The sequence below is a fragment of the Meriones unguiculatus genome, chromosome 4, assembly GCF_030254825.1.
Source record: "Meriones unguiculatus strain TT.TT164.6M chromosome 4, Bangor_MerUng_6.1, whole genome shotgun sequence".
In the NCBI taxonomy this organism is placed as follows: domain Eukaryota; kingdom Metazoa; phylum Chordata; class Mammalia; order Rodentia; family Muridae; genus Meriones; species Meriones unguiculatus.
The window spans coordinates 123,591,522-123,611,612 of NC_083352.1; the positions used below are offsets into that span (position 1 = coordinate 123,591,522).

General features: G+C 39.5%; 1 protein-coding gene across 8 annotated transcripts in view; it reads left to right on the plus strand.

Annotated features, from left to right (window-relative positions):
• The window catches only part of Ncoa6 (nuclear receptor coactivator 6), a 69,685-nt gene that overhangs the window by 25,891 nt on the left and 23,703 nt on the right, over positions 1-20,091 (plus strand). For 6 of the 8 annotated variants that reach the window (XM_060382999.1, XM_060382997.1, XM_021640550.2 and 3 more), the window contains 5 exons: positions 1,835-1,990; positions 6,033-6,155; positions 14,477-14,605; positions 15,503-16,369; positions 18,363-18,509. In XM_060382999.1, the coding sequence (XP_060238982.1) occupies positions 1,835-1,990; positions 6,033-6,155; positions 14,477-14,605; positions 15,503-16,369; positions 18,363-18,509 (1,422 nt within the window). The remainder of the gene's footprint in view (positions 1-1,834; positions 1,991-6,032; positions 6,156-14,476; positions 14,606-15,502; positions 16,370-18,362; positions 18,510-20,091) is intronic. The other 2 variants (XM_021640553.2, XM_021640554.2) reach the window with 2 other exon arrangements.

The window sequence follows — 20,091 nt, forward strand, 5'->3', positions numbered from 1 at the left end:
ATTATTATCTTAGTTAACTTTTTAAATCTTTAATTGTAAAATACACATAGTGGAATTTGCCATCTTCCTCATTTTTATATGTGGATCAGTGACACTTAAATACAATTATATTTTGTAATAATATTAAATACAATTAATATTATGCAACAATCACTAGCAGCCATTTCTCTTTTATCTTGTAAGATTAAAATTTGTCCCATTATATAATAACCCCCATTCCCTCCCTACTCTAGTCCTTAGTAAGCACCATTGTACTTCTTATGTGTTTTTTTAACTTAAAAAATTAGATTTACTTACGTGTATGGGTATTTTGCCTGTATGTATGTAAATGCGCCACATTCATGCAGTCCACGGAGGCCAGAAGAGGGCATCATATCTGCTGGAACTAGAGCCAGTGAATTGCCGTTGTGTGCTGGGAATTGAACCTCAATCCTAGGGCAGCCAGTTCTCTAACTCAGCATCCCCCCCTTTCTTTATTTTGACTCTATCTACCTTATATAGGCAGAATCATGTATCTTTATGACTGCTTTACTTCATTTAGCATAGTTTTCTCAGTGTTTGTCTATATTGTAGCACATGATAGGATTTCCTTCCCATTTCAGACCAAATATGCCACAGAATGTATGTATATACCACGTTTACCTACCTTTATCTGTTGCTGCCACTTGGATTACTTCCATGTTTTAGCTGTTGTGGCTAATGCTGCTGTAAACGTGGAAGCACTCTTCCATATCCTGCTTTCAGTTCTTTGGGCTGCATACATAGAAATAAAAGTGCTATGTCATACTATTCTGTTCTGTTCTGTTCTGTTCTATTATTCTATTCTACTTGTTTGTTTCTCACTGAATAGTTCTCTTAGCAGTTTGTTCCATTTGTGTATTCCCATCAACTAGGTAGCCCAAGTTTCTGAGTAAATCACTTTCTCTGGGCCCTGGTTTCCTTACCTGTACTAACTATTGTCTAACCCTTTTGAAATCTTTGGAGTATATTAAACCCTTTGACCTGAGCAAGTGGCCTGTTTTGTTTTTTTTTTTTGTTTGTTTGTTTGTTTGTTTATTTTTTATTTTTTGGTTTAAGAGCTGGAAGGGGCTTAGTACATAGCAGTCCTCAATTTTCTTTTATCATTGCCAACATCTGCTATATTCTGTTTTTATAATAGCCATCCTAATGTGATATGCTAGTTAGCCACTTGAGAGTGCTTTTTAATGCACAAAATCATTAAGAAGTCCAGTGTTTCAGGCCAAGCAGTGGTGGTGCACGTCTTTAATCCCAGCACTCAGGAGGCTGAGGCATGTGGATCTCTGTGAGTTTGAGGCCAGCCTGGTCTACAGAGTATATTCTAGGATAGCCAGGGCTACACAGACAAACAGTGTCTCAGAAAAATAAGAAGTCCAGTGTTTTTGTTTTTTTCTTTTGCTACTTGTCCCTTTGCTGCTGTATTCAAGAAATCACTGCCAAATCCAAGGTGGTGAAAGTTTGTCATAAATTTTCTTCTTAGAGTTTTAGGCCTATATTTAAGTGTTTGTTCCATTTTGGCTAATTTTTGCATATTATATCAGGTATAACTTCACTCCTTTGCATATGGACATGCACTTTTTTCAGAATAAGTTAGCTTTTGTATAATCTTAAAACTATGTCCAGAAGTTTGTGACAGTTTTAGAATTGCAGAATGTCAAATGTTTTTCTGTCTTAAAGTAAGCTGTCCTGTCAAATGCATGTTTTCCTCCCTTGCTTTTTTGTGCTTCAGTGGACTTAAAAACAAAATTTTGTTTTGTTGCACATCCTCTAGTGGCTACTAAATTGATAATATTATGCTCTTTCCTTCATGACCAAGAATCCAGCAAGCTAAAGGTACAAAAAGTGGAGCCCTGGAACAGTGTGCGAGTCACATTCAACATCCCCCGAGAAGCAGCGGAGCGGTTACGGATCCTGGCTCAGAGCAACAACCAGCAGCTTCGGGATCTGGGGATTCTCTCCGTGCAGATTGAAGGTCCTTTACTTTGCCATGTGCCCATCTGTACCAAAATACAGTTACAGCAGTACCCCATATAGTATCTGACGCTGTCTTTTCTATTCCTCTGCTATTATGTCTGAGAATCTCAGGCAGCTGTGTATCCTGTGCTTTGTGTTACAGAACCTTAGAATAAAGAGGGTTGAGGATATTGCTGTAGCCTGAAGCTTCATTCCTTTGGCTCTTTTGGCCTTCAGTCTAAAATTTGAATTTTGCTTGTACCTTGCAAGGAACTGACTTGTCTTTTGAAGAATATCTAATTTTAATTGTTTTCCTTTACTGAATAACATTTTTCCTTTGTTCATCTAACAGATTAGGGAATCCTGAACAGTTCTTTGTGTTTATTGCTGAAGTGACCCTCTGAATGTAAAATATATGCTTACTCTAATACATACATAACATCTAGCTTAAAGCCCTTCTGCTCCTTGCTGCTGCTCACAGAATATAGGCCAAATTCTCCACCATGACCTCATGGCTTGCACAGTCTGAAGTCTGCTTTCCTCTGATAGCCTCATGCTAGTTAATTTCCTTCCCCAGCTCTTTGTTTTCCAGTCTCTTTAGTTTTCATTTGGTTCTTTGAACACAGCTCTCCCTTCTCACAGACCTTTTGCAGTTGCCTTCTGTATGTGGAGTACTGTTCCTATCATTCCCACTCTTCAAGTTGATTTTTTCAGCCTGAAGTCTCTGGCTAATTCAGAGACTATTGCTGTGCCCTTACGCAAGTTCCTTTCTCTCGAGTCATTTACCTCTCACACTTCCCTTATGGCATTTATTTGGTTACTGTTTATTCCTCCATGCGCTGTAAATAAGCTCTGGTAGGAAAGGGATCGTGTCTGGTTTTGTTCACTGTTGTCTTTCCGAATTGCCTGATTCACATTAATCTCTGTAGCATATAGTAGTGTACTTTGCTTTACCGCCTGGTATATAATTATAAATAAAATATGCTCCTTGCTGTTATTTACTCAAAGGAGCTCATGATCTTAATAAGAAGGACAACTCTATGATTCATGTAAACATTAACTATGGGCAAATATACAAGACTTTCTTTCTAAAAATTATTTTTATATATTTTATTTGAGTTGTGTGTGTATGTGTGTGTGTGTGTGTGTGTGTTTGTGTAGAGGTCAGAAGATAACCAATGGGGGCTGGAGAGATGGCTCAGAGGTTAAAAGCATTGGCTACTCTTCCAAAGGTTCGGAGTTCAATCCCCAGAAACCACATGGTGGCTCATAGCCATCAATAATGAGGTCTGATGCCCTCTTCGGTCATTCAGGCACACATGGGGGCAGAACATTGTTTACATAATAAATAAATCTTAAAAAAAAAAAGATAACCAATGGCAGCCAATCATCTTCCTTTACCATGTGGGTCCTGCAGCTCAAATTCAAGTCATTAGGCTTGGAAACAAATGCACTTTCTGAGCTATCTCACTAGCCCTACCTTGTGTTTTAGGACAAAGTTTTTCACTTGGACCTAGGACTTACGAATTAGGCCAGGTTGACTGGCCATTGAATTGAACTCCTGTGATCTTCCTGTCTCCCCCCCGCCTGTGTTGGGATTATAGGTGTATTCCATATGCTATACCAGGCTTTTTTAAATGGGTGCTAAGAATCATTCAGGTCCTAAGCAATCAGTCATGTGACCAACTGAGCTGTCTCTTTAGTCTCCACTTTTTTAAACAAGAAGTGACATTACTTGATGTCATTTCAAAAACTCTTCTGCTTGGGAAGTAGTTCATACCTCTGATCCCAGCTCTCAGGAGGCTGAGGTAGGAGGATTGCTTCAAATTTAAAGCCAGCCTTGGCTACAGAGTAGGATCCTATCTTAAATAAAGATACCTCCTACCCAAAAAGGAACAAAAAACTTCTGCTCAACGTTTCTTAGCATGTTTAGTCTATTGCTAGCTCCTTCCCAGTGGTAAAAACTGCAAAACCCATGCTCTCTGGCTTTCATCTTGGGTCCTCAAAGCTTGTCAAGAGATTGCTCCTTTACTGGTAGGATGGTGTGCCCTATGGCCAGCCAGTCAGTCCTCTGGCTGGGTTAAATTACTTGCACAGAGAGCTAAATGACAGGATAGGAGAAGGGATCTCCTTCTTAGCTTCCTACTTCACCTCAGACTGGAAACCAAGATCCTAAGATATGAAAGGAGTTGGAACATATAGTCCTTTAACACCAGAGGGACAGGCTAGCTCTTTTAACTGGCCACGAAATGGAAGTGTCTTCTATGGAAGGTACTGTAGTAGTCAGAATTGTGGATCAAGTGCAAGAAGCACTCGGAAACTTGTTTCAGCAGCTGTTTTCTGTTTGTTTGTTTTTTTTGTTTTTTTTTTTTTTTGAGACAGGGTTTCTCTGTGTAGCCCTGGCTGTCCTGGAACTAGCTCTGTAGACCAGGCTGGCCTCAAACTCACAGAGATCTGCCTGTGTTTGCCTTTCTAGTACTGGGATTAAAGGTGTGCACCACCACACCTGGCACAACAGCTGTTTTTCATTAGACCAAGTAAGATTTAAGTTTTGTTAGAATCTGTTACATGAAACAATCCTAGTGAATATTACCTACTGGATGAAACTCAAATCAGATAAAGTTTTGATATGGCTCAGCAGCTAAGAACATTTGCTGCTGCTCTTGCAGAAGACCTGGGCTCAGTTTCCAGCACCCACACAGTGGCTCACAACCATCCATAACTTCAGTTTTAGGGGATCCAGCACTCTCTTGTGGCTTCTTTGGATATTGTATACATGTGGTACACATACATACATATTTGGAGGCAAAAGTCCTGACATAAATCTTTTGAAAAAGAGTACAGAAGATATAATGCATTGGCATAGCACATGCTTACCATGTTCAATGCCCAGGACTCAGTCCCCAGCATGGCCCATTAAAAACCTATTCAAATGCTGTTCCTTGTGGCACAGAGGTAGTTAGAAGAGACTTCTCTACTTGTCACTACTTGACATCTCTACCAGAAATCTGTAGGGTTCTTTTTTGTTTGTTTGTTTTTGTTTTTGAAATAGGATCTTGTGTAGCCATAGGCCTCCAATGCTTTATGTAGCCACGTACAACCTTAAACTTCTCATCTTCCCCCCACTCTGAGGTGCTGGGATAACAGGCATGTTCTAACACACTAAGTTTGTGCAGTGCTGTGACTAGAGCCCAGTGCTTTGTTTATACCAGGCAGGACTCTGCTGACTGACTTATATTTGCAATGCCTGGAAACCTTTCTTACAGTGCAGCTATTGAAAGAATATTTGTGATCTTTTTTACAGCTACTATAGAGTCTACATCCAAGTATAAGTGTCCCCATACCATCCTGCCTTCTCTCCATATTAAACTTCATATCTTATGTCTTCTGAATATAAACTCCCAGAAGGAAATCAGGAATTTTGAGTTTCTGACAGTTTCTTCTTGTCTCCTTCCTTCTCTTCTTCCTGTCCCTGCCCACACACAATCTGTGGGCTAGTTTAAAATAAATGTTCAGAGCTGGGCGCAGTGGCACATACCTATAATCCCAGCACTCAGCGAGGCAAAGACAGGCAGATCTTTGTAAGTTCTAGGCCAGCCTGGTCTACAAAGCAAGTTCAGGACAGCGAGGGCTACACAGAGAAACCCTGTCTCAAAAAAAAAAAAGAAAAAAGAAAGAAAGAAAGAAAGAAAGAAAGAAAGAAAGAAAGAAAGAAAGAAAGAAAGAAAGAGAAAATAAATGTTCAGACTTTGAAGCTCTGTGACACTGAGCATTAATGATTGTAAGAATTGATTATGGTCTCCTCACGCTTGCTCAGATGGAACAAGCTATGTAGGCTAGGATTCCAGTTTCCTTTTGGAGTAGAGGCTGGAAAGTCATGAGTTCAGAGCCAGACTGAGCTATATAATACCAGATTAGGGTTAGGGTTATAATTCTAGCTATCCCTTTTGCAGTGGTAAATAGTATAATTCTTCAAAAACAAAAAGGTAGTTCTTATGTAACTATAAATCTGTGTCTTACGCTGGTTATTTTCTATTTTAAAACTTTACTGTCATTTTTAGGGGAAGGTGCTATCAACCTAGCTTTGGGTCAGAACCGAAGTCAAGATGTGAGAATGAATGGACCCATGGCATCTGGAAATTCTGTTAGGATGGAGACAGGATTTCCCATGGCAAGTGGTCCAGGTGAGTTCTTCTACTCATTTGTGTGACATTTTACCAGTTTTCTTTTGGGGGCTTGATTTCTTAAGGTAATCTCTTAAGTCTTGTCATATAGATGAGGTGTACAGCAAATCCACTTTTATTTACTCAGAAAAATGAGACATGAGTTATTCTCAGGAAGTTTAAGGTAACAAAGCGTAAGGCTATGGTCTGAATAGTCTTTGGCTTAAATCTGATGAACACTGAGTCATAGAGTAAACATTTATTAAGTACTTAGTATATGATAAGACGTATGCTAAGTCTTAGAAATAAAAAGAAGTTATACGTTTTCCACTCTAAATAATTAGTAGAGAATGTGGCTTTCCACGTTGAACTTTCTCTGGGTCTGAGGATCTTTAAGCACAGAGTTCCTGTGTCTCACGTGGACTCTTCATGTATGTGGGATAACGTGTTTCTGTGTATTAGAACTTGAGGGAGTTGGTTGGAAGTGGTGGACATCATTGCTATCTCATCACTTCTCATCACTCCAGAGGCTAAGGCAGAATGATCTCATGTGCATAGTGGGAGGAAGAGCTTAGAAAGGTTCAAGTGCTTCACTTCCTTCCTAGTAGTCCCAGGGTTTCTCCTTTAGAGACTAGACTCCGTACTCTGTGATTCACAAACTGCGAAGTTGTGGGATTTGTCCCAAGTCAAGTAGAAATGGGTTTATGTCCAGATGTCCTCACTCTCAGTTCCATGATTTTTTTTTCACTGTGCTAGTGGCATTGAAACCTTAGAAGTTAAGGAGTCATTATTCAAATAAAACAGAAAGGCATAGCTGCTGTGCTTGAAGAGGAGTAGGAGCCTGAAACTATACATAGTCTATTGCTTCATCCCTGGCGACCATGGTACTGTTTGAAAAAAACACAGCAGGAGTGGCTGTATGGATAGCTTGGTGGTCGAGTACACTTGTTCTTGTAGAGGTTAGTGGGTTTCATTTCCAGCAACCACATGGTGTCTCACAGTCATCTATAACTCCAGGGGATCTGGAGTTTCAGGGGATCTGACGCCCTCTTCTGATCTCGACAGGCACATACTTGGTGTACAGACATACCCACAGTCAAAACATTCATACGCGTAAAATACATTGTTTTTTCTTACTGCAGAAAGATAGAGTAACTCCATTTATAAAATGATGTTCTGAACTGTAAGCAAGGACTTGGCATAGCCAGGCATAGTAGTGCATGCTTTAAACCCCACTTCAGAGGCAAAGGCGGGAGATCTCTGTGAGTTCAAGGCTAGCTTGGTCTACAGAGTTTCAAACAGCCAGTAGAGAGATCCTATCTTAAAATACCAAAACTAAAAACTAAAGGATTTGGCACAGAATTTAAATTAGGTTTTTACACTGCCCATGTATTCAAGTTATGTTTCAAGCAATTAGTATGTACTTTTCTTTCCCTGAAATATAATGAACATATTTCATCTTTGTCTTTATAAATAAGGCGAGGAGACCTGCAGTCTTTGGAGCATCTGCTTGATAGTAGGCGAGCACTCTGATAAAGCAAGCATTTCTTAACTTCCACACAGTAGTCTACTGCTGACCTACATCTCTATTTACAGCCCCCAAGATCTGTTTTATAAAATCTGTCACAGTCTATGCTGTTGGATTGATATGAAGTGCCATATAATTAATGAAAAACATCTAACCAGGTAACTTATGTATAGACCTGGTCTCCATACAGCTCTGAGCAAGTGTTAGGGCAGTTTGATAAGAAATCATAGGTGGTACCGTTGCCACTGCTGAATGAGTGAAGGTCAGAAGACCCTAACTGCCTTACATGTAATTAGTGAAGAAATAAACAGACCTGACATGAAAGTCGGGGAATCTGGGTTCTGATTTCAACTTTTACCCTCAAGCATTGATATTTTCTGGTTATAGGTGACCATAAACATCTTAAATCGTATTCCGGAAACAATGTTAGAGATTCCATCTAGTCTTGAAATGTTAAGACACTTGTTAAACTGTTGCCAGCACACTGATTGCAACATCTAGTATCTGGCCAGTGTTACAGTGCTATAAATTCATTATTACATAGAAAACTTTGAAACATTAGGTTGTAATTAGGTTAAATTGGTATTTATTGGAGGATACTAATTGTGATCATTTATAACACAAAATACCAGGACAGATCAATTAGTGATGACTTGTAGTCTCCATGGCATTTTAACCTCCAGATATTTCTTTACACGAACTTCCCAAACCTTAATGGATGCAAATGAAGTCTAATAGTTGGTTAAATTAAGTAGAGAAATCTTCCTAGGGAAAGAAATGTTATATTTCCTCAGAAACAGTATTAAGTAACTTTAGAATTATCTAGACCATCTTAATTTATCAATTAATCTCAGCACTACTTTCTTCTTTTAGCATTGACAATAGAAAGCAACTAAATCTAAATTTATAGCCATTTTTTTTTCATGCCCTTAGAGGACCCTGAGGCTTGTGTGGATACCATAGTAATCATTTAATCAAAGGTTTCTTGGCTGTTGGTATCTGGGGCCAGTGATTCTTTGCCATGAGTAGTTGCTTGTACATTGAGGTATATTTAGTAGCATCTTGTACTTTACCCACCAGATGTTAGTACTACCACTGTGCATCTCTTTCTTCTAATTGTGCCAACTAAAGATATCTCTGGATATGACCCAGTTTCCCCTGGGGATTACCTTCACTGAGAACCACAGAGCAAATTCCCATGTAGTACCAGAAATGCATGTTACCACCGAGCATGTAGTCAGTGTGTATTAGAAATTTTCTGGGAATAAGAAGCTCATTGTGAGGCTAGCGGCACTCAGGAAGCAGAGGCAGATGAATCTCTGTGAGTTCTATGGCTGCTAACACAGAGAAACCCTGTCTAAAAAAGAAAAGGAAAGGAAAGAAAGACAGAGGGGAAGAAGGAAGGAAGGAAGGAAGGAAGGAAGGAAGGAAGGAAGGAAGGAAGGAAGGAAGGAAGGAAGGAAGGAGGGAAGGAAGGAAGGAAAGAAAAAAGGAAGGAAGGAAGGAAAAAGGAAAGGAAAGGAAGAAAGAAACTCATGATCAAGAAATCTATTTTTGGGGTCATGAAAGTGTTCTTTTGTTTGTTTGATTGGTTGGTTGGTTTTGTTTTTATTGAGGTCCTCACTGTGTAGATCTTACTAGAACTTGCTATGTAGACAAGGCTAACTTGCTACTATCCTCCTGCTTTTTTATCTTCTGAGTGTTGGGGTTTCAAGTGCACCACCATACCACCATCTTTGAAAATGGGGTGGGATTCCACAGAAGTAGATCTGGCTTCAACATGGAACTGTTTATCTGGTTATCTTCTCTAACTAGAAAACTCCTAAAAGTTTTAATGTATAGCTGAGATTTTAAGCACCAAAAGAACTTCCCAGAGAAAAATCCAAGTTAAATATGAAAATTTAAATAGTGATGAACAACTGGTGTTGAAGCACAAGACTGTAGTCCCAGCAGTCAAGACCATGTCAAGACCAGTCTGAGCTCCATATCAAGATCGTGTCTTTGATGAGGAGAAAAGGGAGGAAGGAACAAAACATTAAAAAAAAAATTATGGAGACTCTGAATAGCCAAGTGATTTGGGTTGCCAGGAAGGCTACACGAAGAATGAATAAAAAGAAAAATCCCTTATAAAGCCAGACTTTGCAGTGAAAGGTGGGCTCTAAAAGTGTTAGTTACTTTGACACAGGGAAGCTTGTAGGTTTCTACCTTTCTTGGTCTGTGCTCTGTGGAGGCTGGAGGTTTGAGAGTTGTCTTCTGATCATTTGAATATTGAACATATATTAATAAAATGACCTGGAACAGCTAACCTGTCATTAACAGTAAGTGGTTCAATGGATGAATCCACTGATGCTTTGAGAGGAGCACATTCTCCCCAGGCCATATGGACTTTCAGTTATAACTTATTATAATAAACAAGTTTGCACTAAATTAATGAATTTTAGGGTTAAACTTCCATTTTTCAGAATTTTAGGTAATAGGAATATTAGTATATTTTAAATTACAAAAACCATATGAAAAAGGATTATTAATAGAATATAAATGTTTGGAGGTGGAACAGAACTTACAAAAACTTTAAAGGCATCAAATGAATAATTTATTTAGCAAATTAGAAATAGTTGGACTTGAAGGAGAATTTGAAGAAATCACCCAGAATATAGGAGAAAGAAATAGTGGAAATAATAAAAGCAGTCAAAAGACTTGAAGGATAAAATAAGGTTTACCAAGTTTTTTTAAAAGAGCTCCAAAAAGCTGGGTGTGGTAGCCCACACCTTTATTCCCAGCACTCAAGGAGACAGAGACAAGTGGATCTCTGTGAGGCAGAGGCCAGCTTGGTCTACAAAGTGAGTCCGAGTTCAGGACAGCCAAGGCTACACAGAGAAACAAAAAGGCAAGAGGAACTACTGGCCATGTGTACAGGGAAGGTGTGTCCATAAATCCTGTGGAGTGTCCCTTTGGAGGCTCTAACCACCAGCACATTGGAAAACCCTCCACTTTCCAAAGAGCTGCCCCTGCTGGGCACACAGCTGGTCTCATTGTTGCCCACTGGACTGGGCAACATACGGAACCAAAACAGCAAGAGAAAGAACGCTAGAACTCATGGGCCCAGTGAAGTTTCTCCTTGGGCAAAAAGGGGGGTGTGTGGCATTTACTATTAACCGAGCTTTGCTAATTGAATTGCTCAAGGATGCATTTTAGGAAGAAGAAAGTTGTACCTAAGATGAAGAAATAAGGTCTAAAAAGGAATGGTGAGCTAATGATTGGTAAACACAGGAAAACCAACATTAGATTTACTGAATAATAATGACAGTCAGATATTGTAGGTACAATCTAAGGCAGGTTTGCCTTTTGATACTTTAAAGATATCAGTAAAATAATAGATTGTACAACTTTAAGCAAGTAATAGAATGGTAGAAAGGGAAGGTATGATGAAAAAAATTCAATAAAGTTCAGGGAAAATAGGATAGGATAGCATAGGGAGAAAAAATAATATAAGTGATAGAGTAAATGATAGATCAGAATATATCAGTAATTAGCAATAAAAATGGATTGTGAACACTAATAACAGCTGTGTACTATTTGTAGAACTGTAAAAATATAAAAACTCATAAGGTTCAAAGTTAAAAATAACATTAAGGCCAGGTATGTTGGTACATGCCTTTAATGTAATCCCAGTACTGGGGGGGGGGGCAGAGGCAGTTGGATTTCTGTGAGATTGAGGCCAGCCTTGTCTACAAAGTGAGACCAGGACAGCCTGTCTCAAAACCTTGTCTTGAAAAGAATAATAAGATTAAGCCAGCCAGGTAAATGGTAACCGAAAAAAAAGTATAATTTGTTTTTTTGTTTCCCTAAGTGCTGGGATTACAGGCATCTGCCACCACACCAGGCTAGAAAAGGTATAATTTTTTTAATCAGACAATTAAATGAAAAGGTTAAGACCGGTCATGGTAGTGTATGCCTTTAATCCTAGCCCTGGGGAGGCTGAGGCAGGTGAGTCTCCCTGAGTTTGAGGTTAGCCTGGTCTATAAAGCAAGTTCCAGGACAGCAAGGGATACATAGTGAGACCCTATCTCAAAAAAGAAAAGAAAACAAAAAGGGATATAATTTGGGCACGGTGGTACTTGCTGTAATTCTCTCTACTTAGTATTTGCTTAGGAGGATCTCAAGCACAAGGTCTAGTGACTGCATACCAAACTGAAGTCCTGCTGGAGCAATTTAGACCCTGTCTCAGAATGTAAAAAGTTACACATGTAGCTTGGTACTAGAGTGCTTGTCTAGGATATGCAAAGGCTAGAGTTTATTTAGTCTATAGACCATAAATAATAACAATAAATGATAAAAATCACATAAATGAAAAAGACCATTGTATATAACAGGAGAAATTCAAGAATATAGCTAGGTTTTTACATACCTAGCAACTTGGCCTCTGAATTTATAAAAATTACATGGAGATACTGAGTTTTGGAGATTTTAACATCTGTTAGTAATTGATGAATCAAACTTACAAAAATCAATAAGGACAGAAAAGTTTGAATGACATAGTTTTATATAATGTTTTATAAATGTTTAATAAAAGAGCCCAGCCTGGTGGCATACACCTTTAATTTTAGCACTTAGAAAGCAGATGGATCTCTGAGTTCAAGGCCAGTCAAGGCTACATAGATTATCATCCTGCAGCCCCTCAAAGCTTTATATAATAAACATCTATATAAGCTATTAATCCTAATTCCAAAGTTCTTAATGTTTTCAAGCATAAATGGAATATTTATATGAGTTGACCATGTTTTCAAAAGCAAGGGGTTTTTATTTGTTTTTATTTATTATTTATACAATATTCTGCCTGCATGTATGCCTGCATTGCCAGAAGAGGGCACCAGATCTCACTATAGATGGTTGTGAGCCACCGTGTGGTTGCTAGGAATTGAACTCAGAACATTTGGAAGAGCAGCCCATGCTCTTAACCTCTGAGCCATCTCTGCAGCCCTCAAAAGCAAGTTTTAATAAATACCATGTAACAATGTTCCATCAATTCTATGTCTAATCATAATGTACCTAAGTGGCAACATAATATATAACCAAAATACCACATATTTTCAAAAATTTAGAAATATATTATAAATGCCTTATGATTTGAAAAGGTAATCATGATGGAAGTTGAAAAGTCTTCAGCATTTTATTAGTGTGTGGTAGTGAGGATATTATGTACAGTCAAATTTTGTGAAATACATCCATTATGGAAGTTGGAAGGAAAGTTTTCTGGTGTCAGTGGTGAACACCAACCAAAATCTAACCAGCTAAGTGCTTGACGTAAGAACTGGGAAAAATGGTGGTGCACACATTTAATCCCAGCACTCAGGGGGCAGAGGCGGGCTGTGAGTTTGAGGCCAGCCAGGTCTATGTAGCAAGGTCTAGGCCAGCTAAAGCTACATAATGAGACCCTGCCTCAAAACAAACAAACAGATAAAACCCAATTTTTTTATAAAAAGAAATTGAGAATAATAATAAAATAAGAAAAAAATAATAGAGAACAGCAATAAGCGAAATGAAAACTATAATTAAGGAGCAACACCAAAATATTTCTTTATAAAGAACAACTAAGCTGGTGGGTGGCTCAGCTGCTAGAGGGTTTACCTAGAAGTACAAAGCCTGGGTTCAGTCCCAAACACTGCGTAATACCCAACCTAGTAATGCATTTGTGTAAGCTGAGCACTTGAGAAATGGAGACAGGAGCATTCAGAGTTGGGTCATTTTCAGCTACATGGTAAGTTTGATACCAGCCTAGGCAAATGCACGACCCTGACACAAATAAATTAATAATTCTTTTAAGAAAAAGACAACTATGAGTGATTTTTAAAATATGAAGAGTTTAAAGAAACATTCTTAGTGGATAAATATTATACTATGTGAGCTATTTCTTAATATTTAAAAGAGACTGTAAGAGCCGGGTGTGGTGGCGCACATTTGTAATCTCAGCACTTGGGGAGGCAGAGGCGGGCAGATCTCTGAGTTCGAGGTAGTCCAGGTCAGCCAAGACCACATAGAGAAACTCTGTCTCAAAACACCAAACCAAACAAAAACAAAAGAGACTAGAGTTAGCAGTACACAACTGTGATCCCAGCACTCCAGAGGCTAAGGGAGGAATGTTGCCATGAGTTTGAGGCCAGCCTGTACTAGGTAACAAACAAGACCCTGTCTCAAAGACAGAAGGGTTAGAGAGATGAATCAAGAAGTTGAGAATGCCTGCTCTTGTGGAGAGCCCAGCTTCATTGTCCAGCACCCATGTAGTAGCTCATAGCCATCCATAACTAGTTCCAGGAAATCCAGCACTACTTCTGGTCTCCACAAATCCAGGCATATAAGTGATGTGCACACATACACAGGCAAAGCATAGTATTTCTAAAACATGTCATTAAAAATAAAAATTGTCGGGGGCTGGAGAGATGGCTCAGAGGTTAAGAGCACTGTCTGCTCTTCCAGAGGTTCTGAGTTCAATTCCCAGCAACCACATGGTGGCTCACAACCATCTATAATGAGATTCGGTGCCCTTTTCTGTCATGCAGATGTATATGCAAAATAGAGCACTCATGTAAAATAAAGAAATAAAAAAAAATAAAATAAAATAAAAATTGTCAGCTGAGTATGGTGCCTCACACCTGTAATCTCAGCTTTTCCTGAAGCAATTACCATGAGTTCCAGACAAGTCTGATCATTAGAGTAAGATCTTGTCTATACACACACACACACACACACACACACACACACACACGTGCCAACTTCAGAATGTTATTCTAGGTTTTTGTTTTTTTTTTTCTTCTAGGACTAATAAGAATGACGAGCCCTGCCACTGTTATGATGCCCCAGGGCGGGAACATGTCATCTTCTATGATGGCACCAGGCCCCAATCCAGAACTGCAGCCCAGGACTCCTCGCCCTGCTTCTCAGTCAGGTAGTGTCTTCCAGTCGTTGAGAGTTAAGAGGTTGGAACTACTTACAGGTATCATTGAGATTTAGCCACTGAGGCTGAATTCCTGACTGCTCAGCCCCGAGATCTATCATGAATTCTCACAGCTAAATGTCAACATTTCTTCTCGGAATATCTTGTTATTTTATTAGCTGTGCTCCAACATTTCCAAGAAGTATGCTGTCTAGTTAGGGTTCCTATCTGAAGAGACACTATGACCATGGCAACTCTTTTGAAGGAAAGCATTTAATAGGGTCTGGCTTATAGGTTCTGAGATTTTGTCCATTATCATCATGGCAGGAAGCAGAGCAGCAGGCAGGCAGACGTGGTGCTGGAGAAGGAACTGAGAGTCCTATATCTGGATCAACAAGCAGCAGGAAGAGAACGTGACACCCTTCCTCCAACAAGGCCACTGTTAGGCTATAGAGCCCATTTTCATTCAAATCACCACATATACCCTGGCATACTTAGTCCTATAAGATACATCATGACAGAATTTTGAAGTCATCTGAATTTGGTAAATGTTTCATAAGTTAACATTGACAGCACGGTGTTTCCTTCAGTAAAGAAGAAACTTGTCTGAAATCATTGGGTCTAGCATTTCCCAAACTTAGATGACTATTTTATTTTGTTGTTTTTTAACAGTAATTGCCCAGAATAAAATTTTGAAAATGTTGTCTGTATTTTATGTTGGGTACTCCTTGGCACTAATGAGCTATAAGCTATCTTTAAGGCAGGATTCATCTTTATATCTGTTGGTATGCTGTTGGTACTTAGAAGATACTAATGAACATGATAATATCAGTGGTACCAGCAGATCCAAGCCAGTTGGCTAAGATCTGGGTTGTGATACGTTAGTTATTGTTCACAATCTTTAAACAGATGCAATGGATCCACTTCTCTCTGGACTCCATGTACAACAACAGAGTCATCCCTCAGGAGCTTTACCTCCACCACATCACCCAATGCAGCCTGTTCCTGTGAACAGACAAATGAACCCAGCTAATTTTCCCCAGCTGCAGCAGCAGCAGCAGCAGCAACAGCAGCAGCAGCAGCAGCAGCAGCAGCAACAACAGTTGCAGACAAGACCTCCACAGCAACATCAGCAGCAACAGCCACAGGGGATTCGACCACAGTTTACTGCTCCAACTCAGGTGCCTGTTCCTCCAGGCTGGAACCAGCTGCCTTCTGGAGCCCTGCAGCCTCCGCCAGCCCAGGGCGCTCTGGGCACAATGACTGCAAATCAAGGGTGGAAGAAGGCTCCCTTGCCTAGCCCAATGCAACAGCAACTTCAGGCAAGGCCTGCCTTAGCCACGGTACAGACACCTTCGCACCCTCCCCCCCCTTATCCCTTCGGCAGCCAACAAGCTTCACAAGCCCATACAAACTTTCCTCAGATGAACAACCCAGGCCAGTTCACAGCTCCTCAGATGAAGAGCTTGCAGGGAGGGCCTTCCAGGGTCCCAACACCCCTGCAACAGCCCCACCTCACCAACAAGTCTCCTGCCTCCTCACCCTCCTCCTTCCAGCAGGGATCCCCTGCATCCTCCCCAACGGTTAACCAAACTCAGCAGCAGATGGGACCAAGGCCACCTCAAAATAACCCACTTACCCAGGGATTTCAGCAGCCTGTCAGCTCTCCAGGTCGGAATCCTATGGTTCAACAGGGAAATGTGCCACCTAACTTCATGGTGATGCAGCAGCAACCACCAAACCAGGGGCCACAGAGTTTACATCCAGGCCTAGGAGGTGAGGAACGCTGAAGCTATTTGTGTTGGTAAATTTACTGGAGATAGAGTTGAGAAGAATGTCAGTTTTTAGTGTTTGTGGAGGGAGTAAAACGAGGATGTAATCATTTGGTTTTGTAATACAGTGATGACACTTGATAGAACTTAGTTAACTTAATGCATTTTTGTCTTGGTATTCTATATAACATCTTACTGGTTAAATATAAGCTAGCTCTCTGGATTAAAAATGAAAATAGAGATGTTCATTTTTTTTCAGACTATTTTTGTTTAGTCTTGTAGTCGTAAATTAAAATGTCCAGACCAAACATGTATTTATTAATAATTTAAACTTCTCATTTGTTGAAGGATTAAGGTTATATACTTGAGCAAAAATGAAAAGATAAGTACAGGATTTTATTGGGGAAAATGCCCTTCTACTTACCAATTTTGATAATCCTAGTTAGTAAAATAGTAAGCATGGTATTTTTAAAGTTTGACTAAAGTATTAGAGGGGACTAAGTTCAAAAATCATTACTTTTATAGTTTTATAATGCCAATGCCTGCTCCTTAGAGAGGGAATTCCACTAGTTATACCTAAAGGAGATTTATTTATTTATTTTGTAAGGTGCCTCTTGTATGAAGAAAAAGCAATGGAGCTTAATGTGTGAGAGGTAAAACGATTACAGTAAAACTTATCCATCTCCATGTTTATTATTTATTCTTATTAATCATTGATCTAGTGCACATGACTGTGCTTGGAGCTTTTCAGTAAGGTGTAGAGAGTGTCAGTAAATTGTCATCTGATAAGCATATTTCCCACCAAAAGACACCCATTGCCTCCCCAGAAAAAAACCCTTGCATCTTCAATGCAACATAGCAAAGGCATGCTCCCATGGTTTCTGGTGAAATTAAGTTGCTCATCAGCCCTTTCACTCTCTTACAATTGATTTTGCTGAAATGTGGGCTCTAATATTTGAGTTCTAAGACATTTTAGAAAATATGAGAACATCTGTGCTCCAAACTTGACTGTTTGGGGCTTCTAGCCCTAGATCAGTGGAATCTGGGTAGTCCCTTCTGCAGACATGATTACTGATTTAGTTACAATGAATGCATGGACATGGGGACTTGTTGCTGCTAATGGAAGGACAAATAGATATTTGTCTACAAAGAGTTTTTCAGGGCATTGAAAATTTGGCCCTAATAAACAAATTTTAAGTGAGCTTTAGGTATTGTTGATTTCATAGAGCAGTTGATATGCTCACCTAGGTGATCTGGCCACATCAGGACCTGCGGTACACACGAGTGGATCTGAGATTCTCTTTATTGCAAACTTGTTTTGTGAAATTAGGCCCTCCTAAAAGGATGTAAACTTGAGTAAGATTACATCAGCGAATGGTTTCTGGTACCGTAGCTATCGAAGTTGCAGCAAATATTAGGAGACAAAGGCATAAATTGATACAGCCTCACTTTGAAGCTCCTGTGAATTCTTGTCTCTTCCAAAGAGACAAGCACAACACTGGAGGGAGGGAGACTGTTCTGCAAAGATTGTCATCCATTTCCCTCAAAGAAAAAATTACCCATGTGTCCTTAATCGGGACCAACTTTTTCTCTTAGAGTATTGCATATCCGTTTGTTTGAATGAGAGAATTTAGCATATCCCTTTGGTGCCTGTGTTACAGTATATAAGTATTGGGAGTCCACTGTACTACAGAGAAAACCTTGCTGTGGTATGGCCTCAGATCACATGTAGGGAGCAGACTGCCATTTTTTCCTTGGCATGTTCTAAGTGTAAATTTTTTTAGTATTTCTTTTTTGTTTTGACAGTGCTCATGTAAGGGATTGTGTTGATTTTTTTAACCATCTTTCCCAACCTTATTATTAAAGATCCTACCAGTGTGACAGAGAGAGCTAAGCCAGTGGCAACTTCATGCAGCTCATCCTTCCTTATTCATCCCATATCTCAGCAAGAGTATAGATCTGCTAGGTAACTGCCTTACTCGTTGTTTTCTGTTAAGGAATGCCTAAACGCCTCCCACCTGGCTTCTCAGCAGGACAGGCCAATCCGAACTTTATGCAAGGTCAGGTGCCTTCCACCACAGCAGCTACCCCTGGGAACTCAGGAGCCCTTCAGCTGCAAGCAAATCAAAATGTCCAGCATACAGGTTTGTTTACTTTGATGTAGCCACGTGTATTGAGCATTGAGTAGGTGGTAAATACCTTGAAAGACAATAGATGCATACAAATTAACAAGTCCTGGTCTTTCTCTTTTATCTCAAACACACAGATAATCTTTGGGGACGATGACTGAAATGCGGAAAATAAGTTAATTTCTCAAGAATCAGGAAACAACTTAGCAAAGGAAAGGAAACCAGTTAGAGCAGAAAGTCACACATTCATGCACATGTGTGTGCATACACATGTGTTTGTTTGTGTCTTGTGTATGCACACACATACACACATTTCCATTTCTTTCTATACAGGGCCAAATAGTAAATAGCGTAGGTCATTTGGTCTGTAATGCAACTATTCAGTCTGCTTAGTGAGGGAACAGTCCTCCAAGTCCTATCCTGTTTCCAAAACATCCATGGCATGGCTTGCTGACCTCTGGGTTAGAGCTTGCTCAGGCAAAAGGCATTTCTGGGAAAGGAAACAATAATTCACAGGTACATAGGTATATGGCATGTTTGAACATCTGCAGCTTTCAAAATCTCTGTATAGTAGTATTAGCTTCAGTTATGCTGGATATCTAAATTCAGGTATGCACTGTGGCATTTTCCCAATTTAAACAGTACCAACCGTATAATATATATAATAAAGTTTAGAGAGGGAATAACAGAGTGGATTGGCTGGTAAGTATTCCTTGAAGCAGTTTTGTAAGCCCATATTTCATGTTTCTGGGTTTCTTCTGGTTGCTTAAGAACTAAATCTTTTTGCTCTTTCTCATTGAAGTCATTTGAACTGACTAAGTTTAAATTTTTCTGAACTCCAACTTTCATTGTAAATTGCTTAAAGAATGGGAAAAATTCTATAGCCTGCAAGTTAGCAGGTTAAAGGGTTTGGTTGTTCTGGCTGTCCTTATCAATGGGCATATTTGCCTATATACATAACACATGCACACACCACATCACTCACATCCATATACAATAATAAATATATATATATATTTTTAAGAAATAAAGAATGGGGGTTGGAGAGATGGCTCAGTGGTTAAGAGCACTGGCTATTCTTCCAGAGGACCTGAGTTTTCAGTTCCCAGCAACCACATGGTAATTTGTAATAGAATCTGATTCCCTCTTCTGATGTGCATGAAAACAGAGCATTCGTATACATAAAATAAATAAATCTTTTAAAAAGGAAATAAAGAATGAGGGATAAGAGAGATGGCTCATTGTTTCAAAGGCTTTCTGCTCTTCTAGAGAACCTATGTTCAGTTCTCAGCATCCATATCTTTGGTTCATAACTACCTGTAATTCTGGCTTCTGGATCTGATACCCTCCTCAGGCTCCATGGGCACTCACACACATTGGCATTGATACAAACACATAAATAAAATTAAAAAAAAAAAAGATGCCTAACATGGTACACATGCCTTTAATTTCAGCACTCAGGAGGCAGAGGTGGGAGGATCTCACCTCTGGTTTACATAGTGAGTTCCGGGGCAGCCAGGGCTACACAGAGAGACCCTGTCTCAAAAAAGGGTGGAGTGGAGAAGAAAGTTTTTTACTTAATAAATAAAAACTTCAG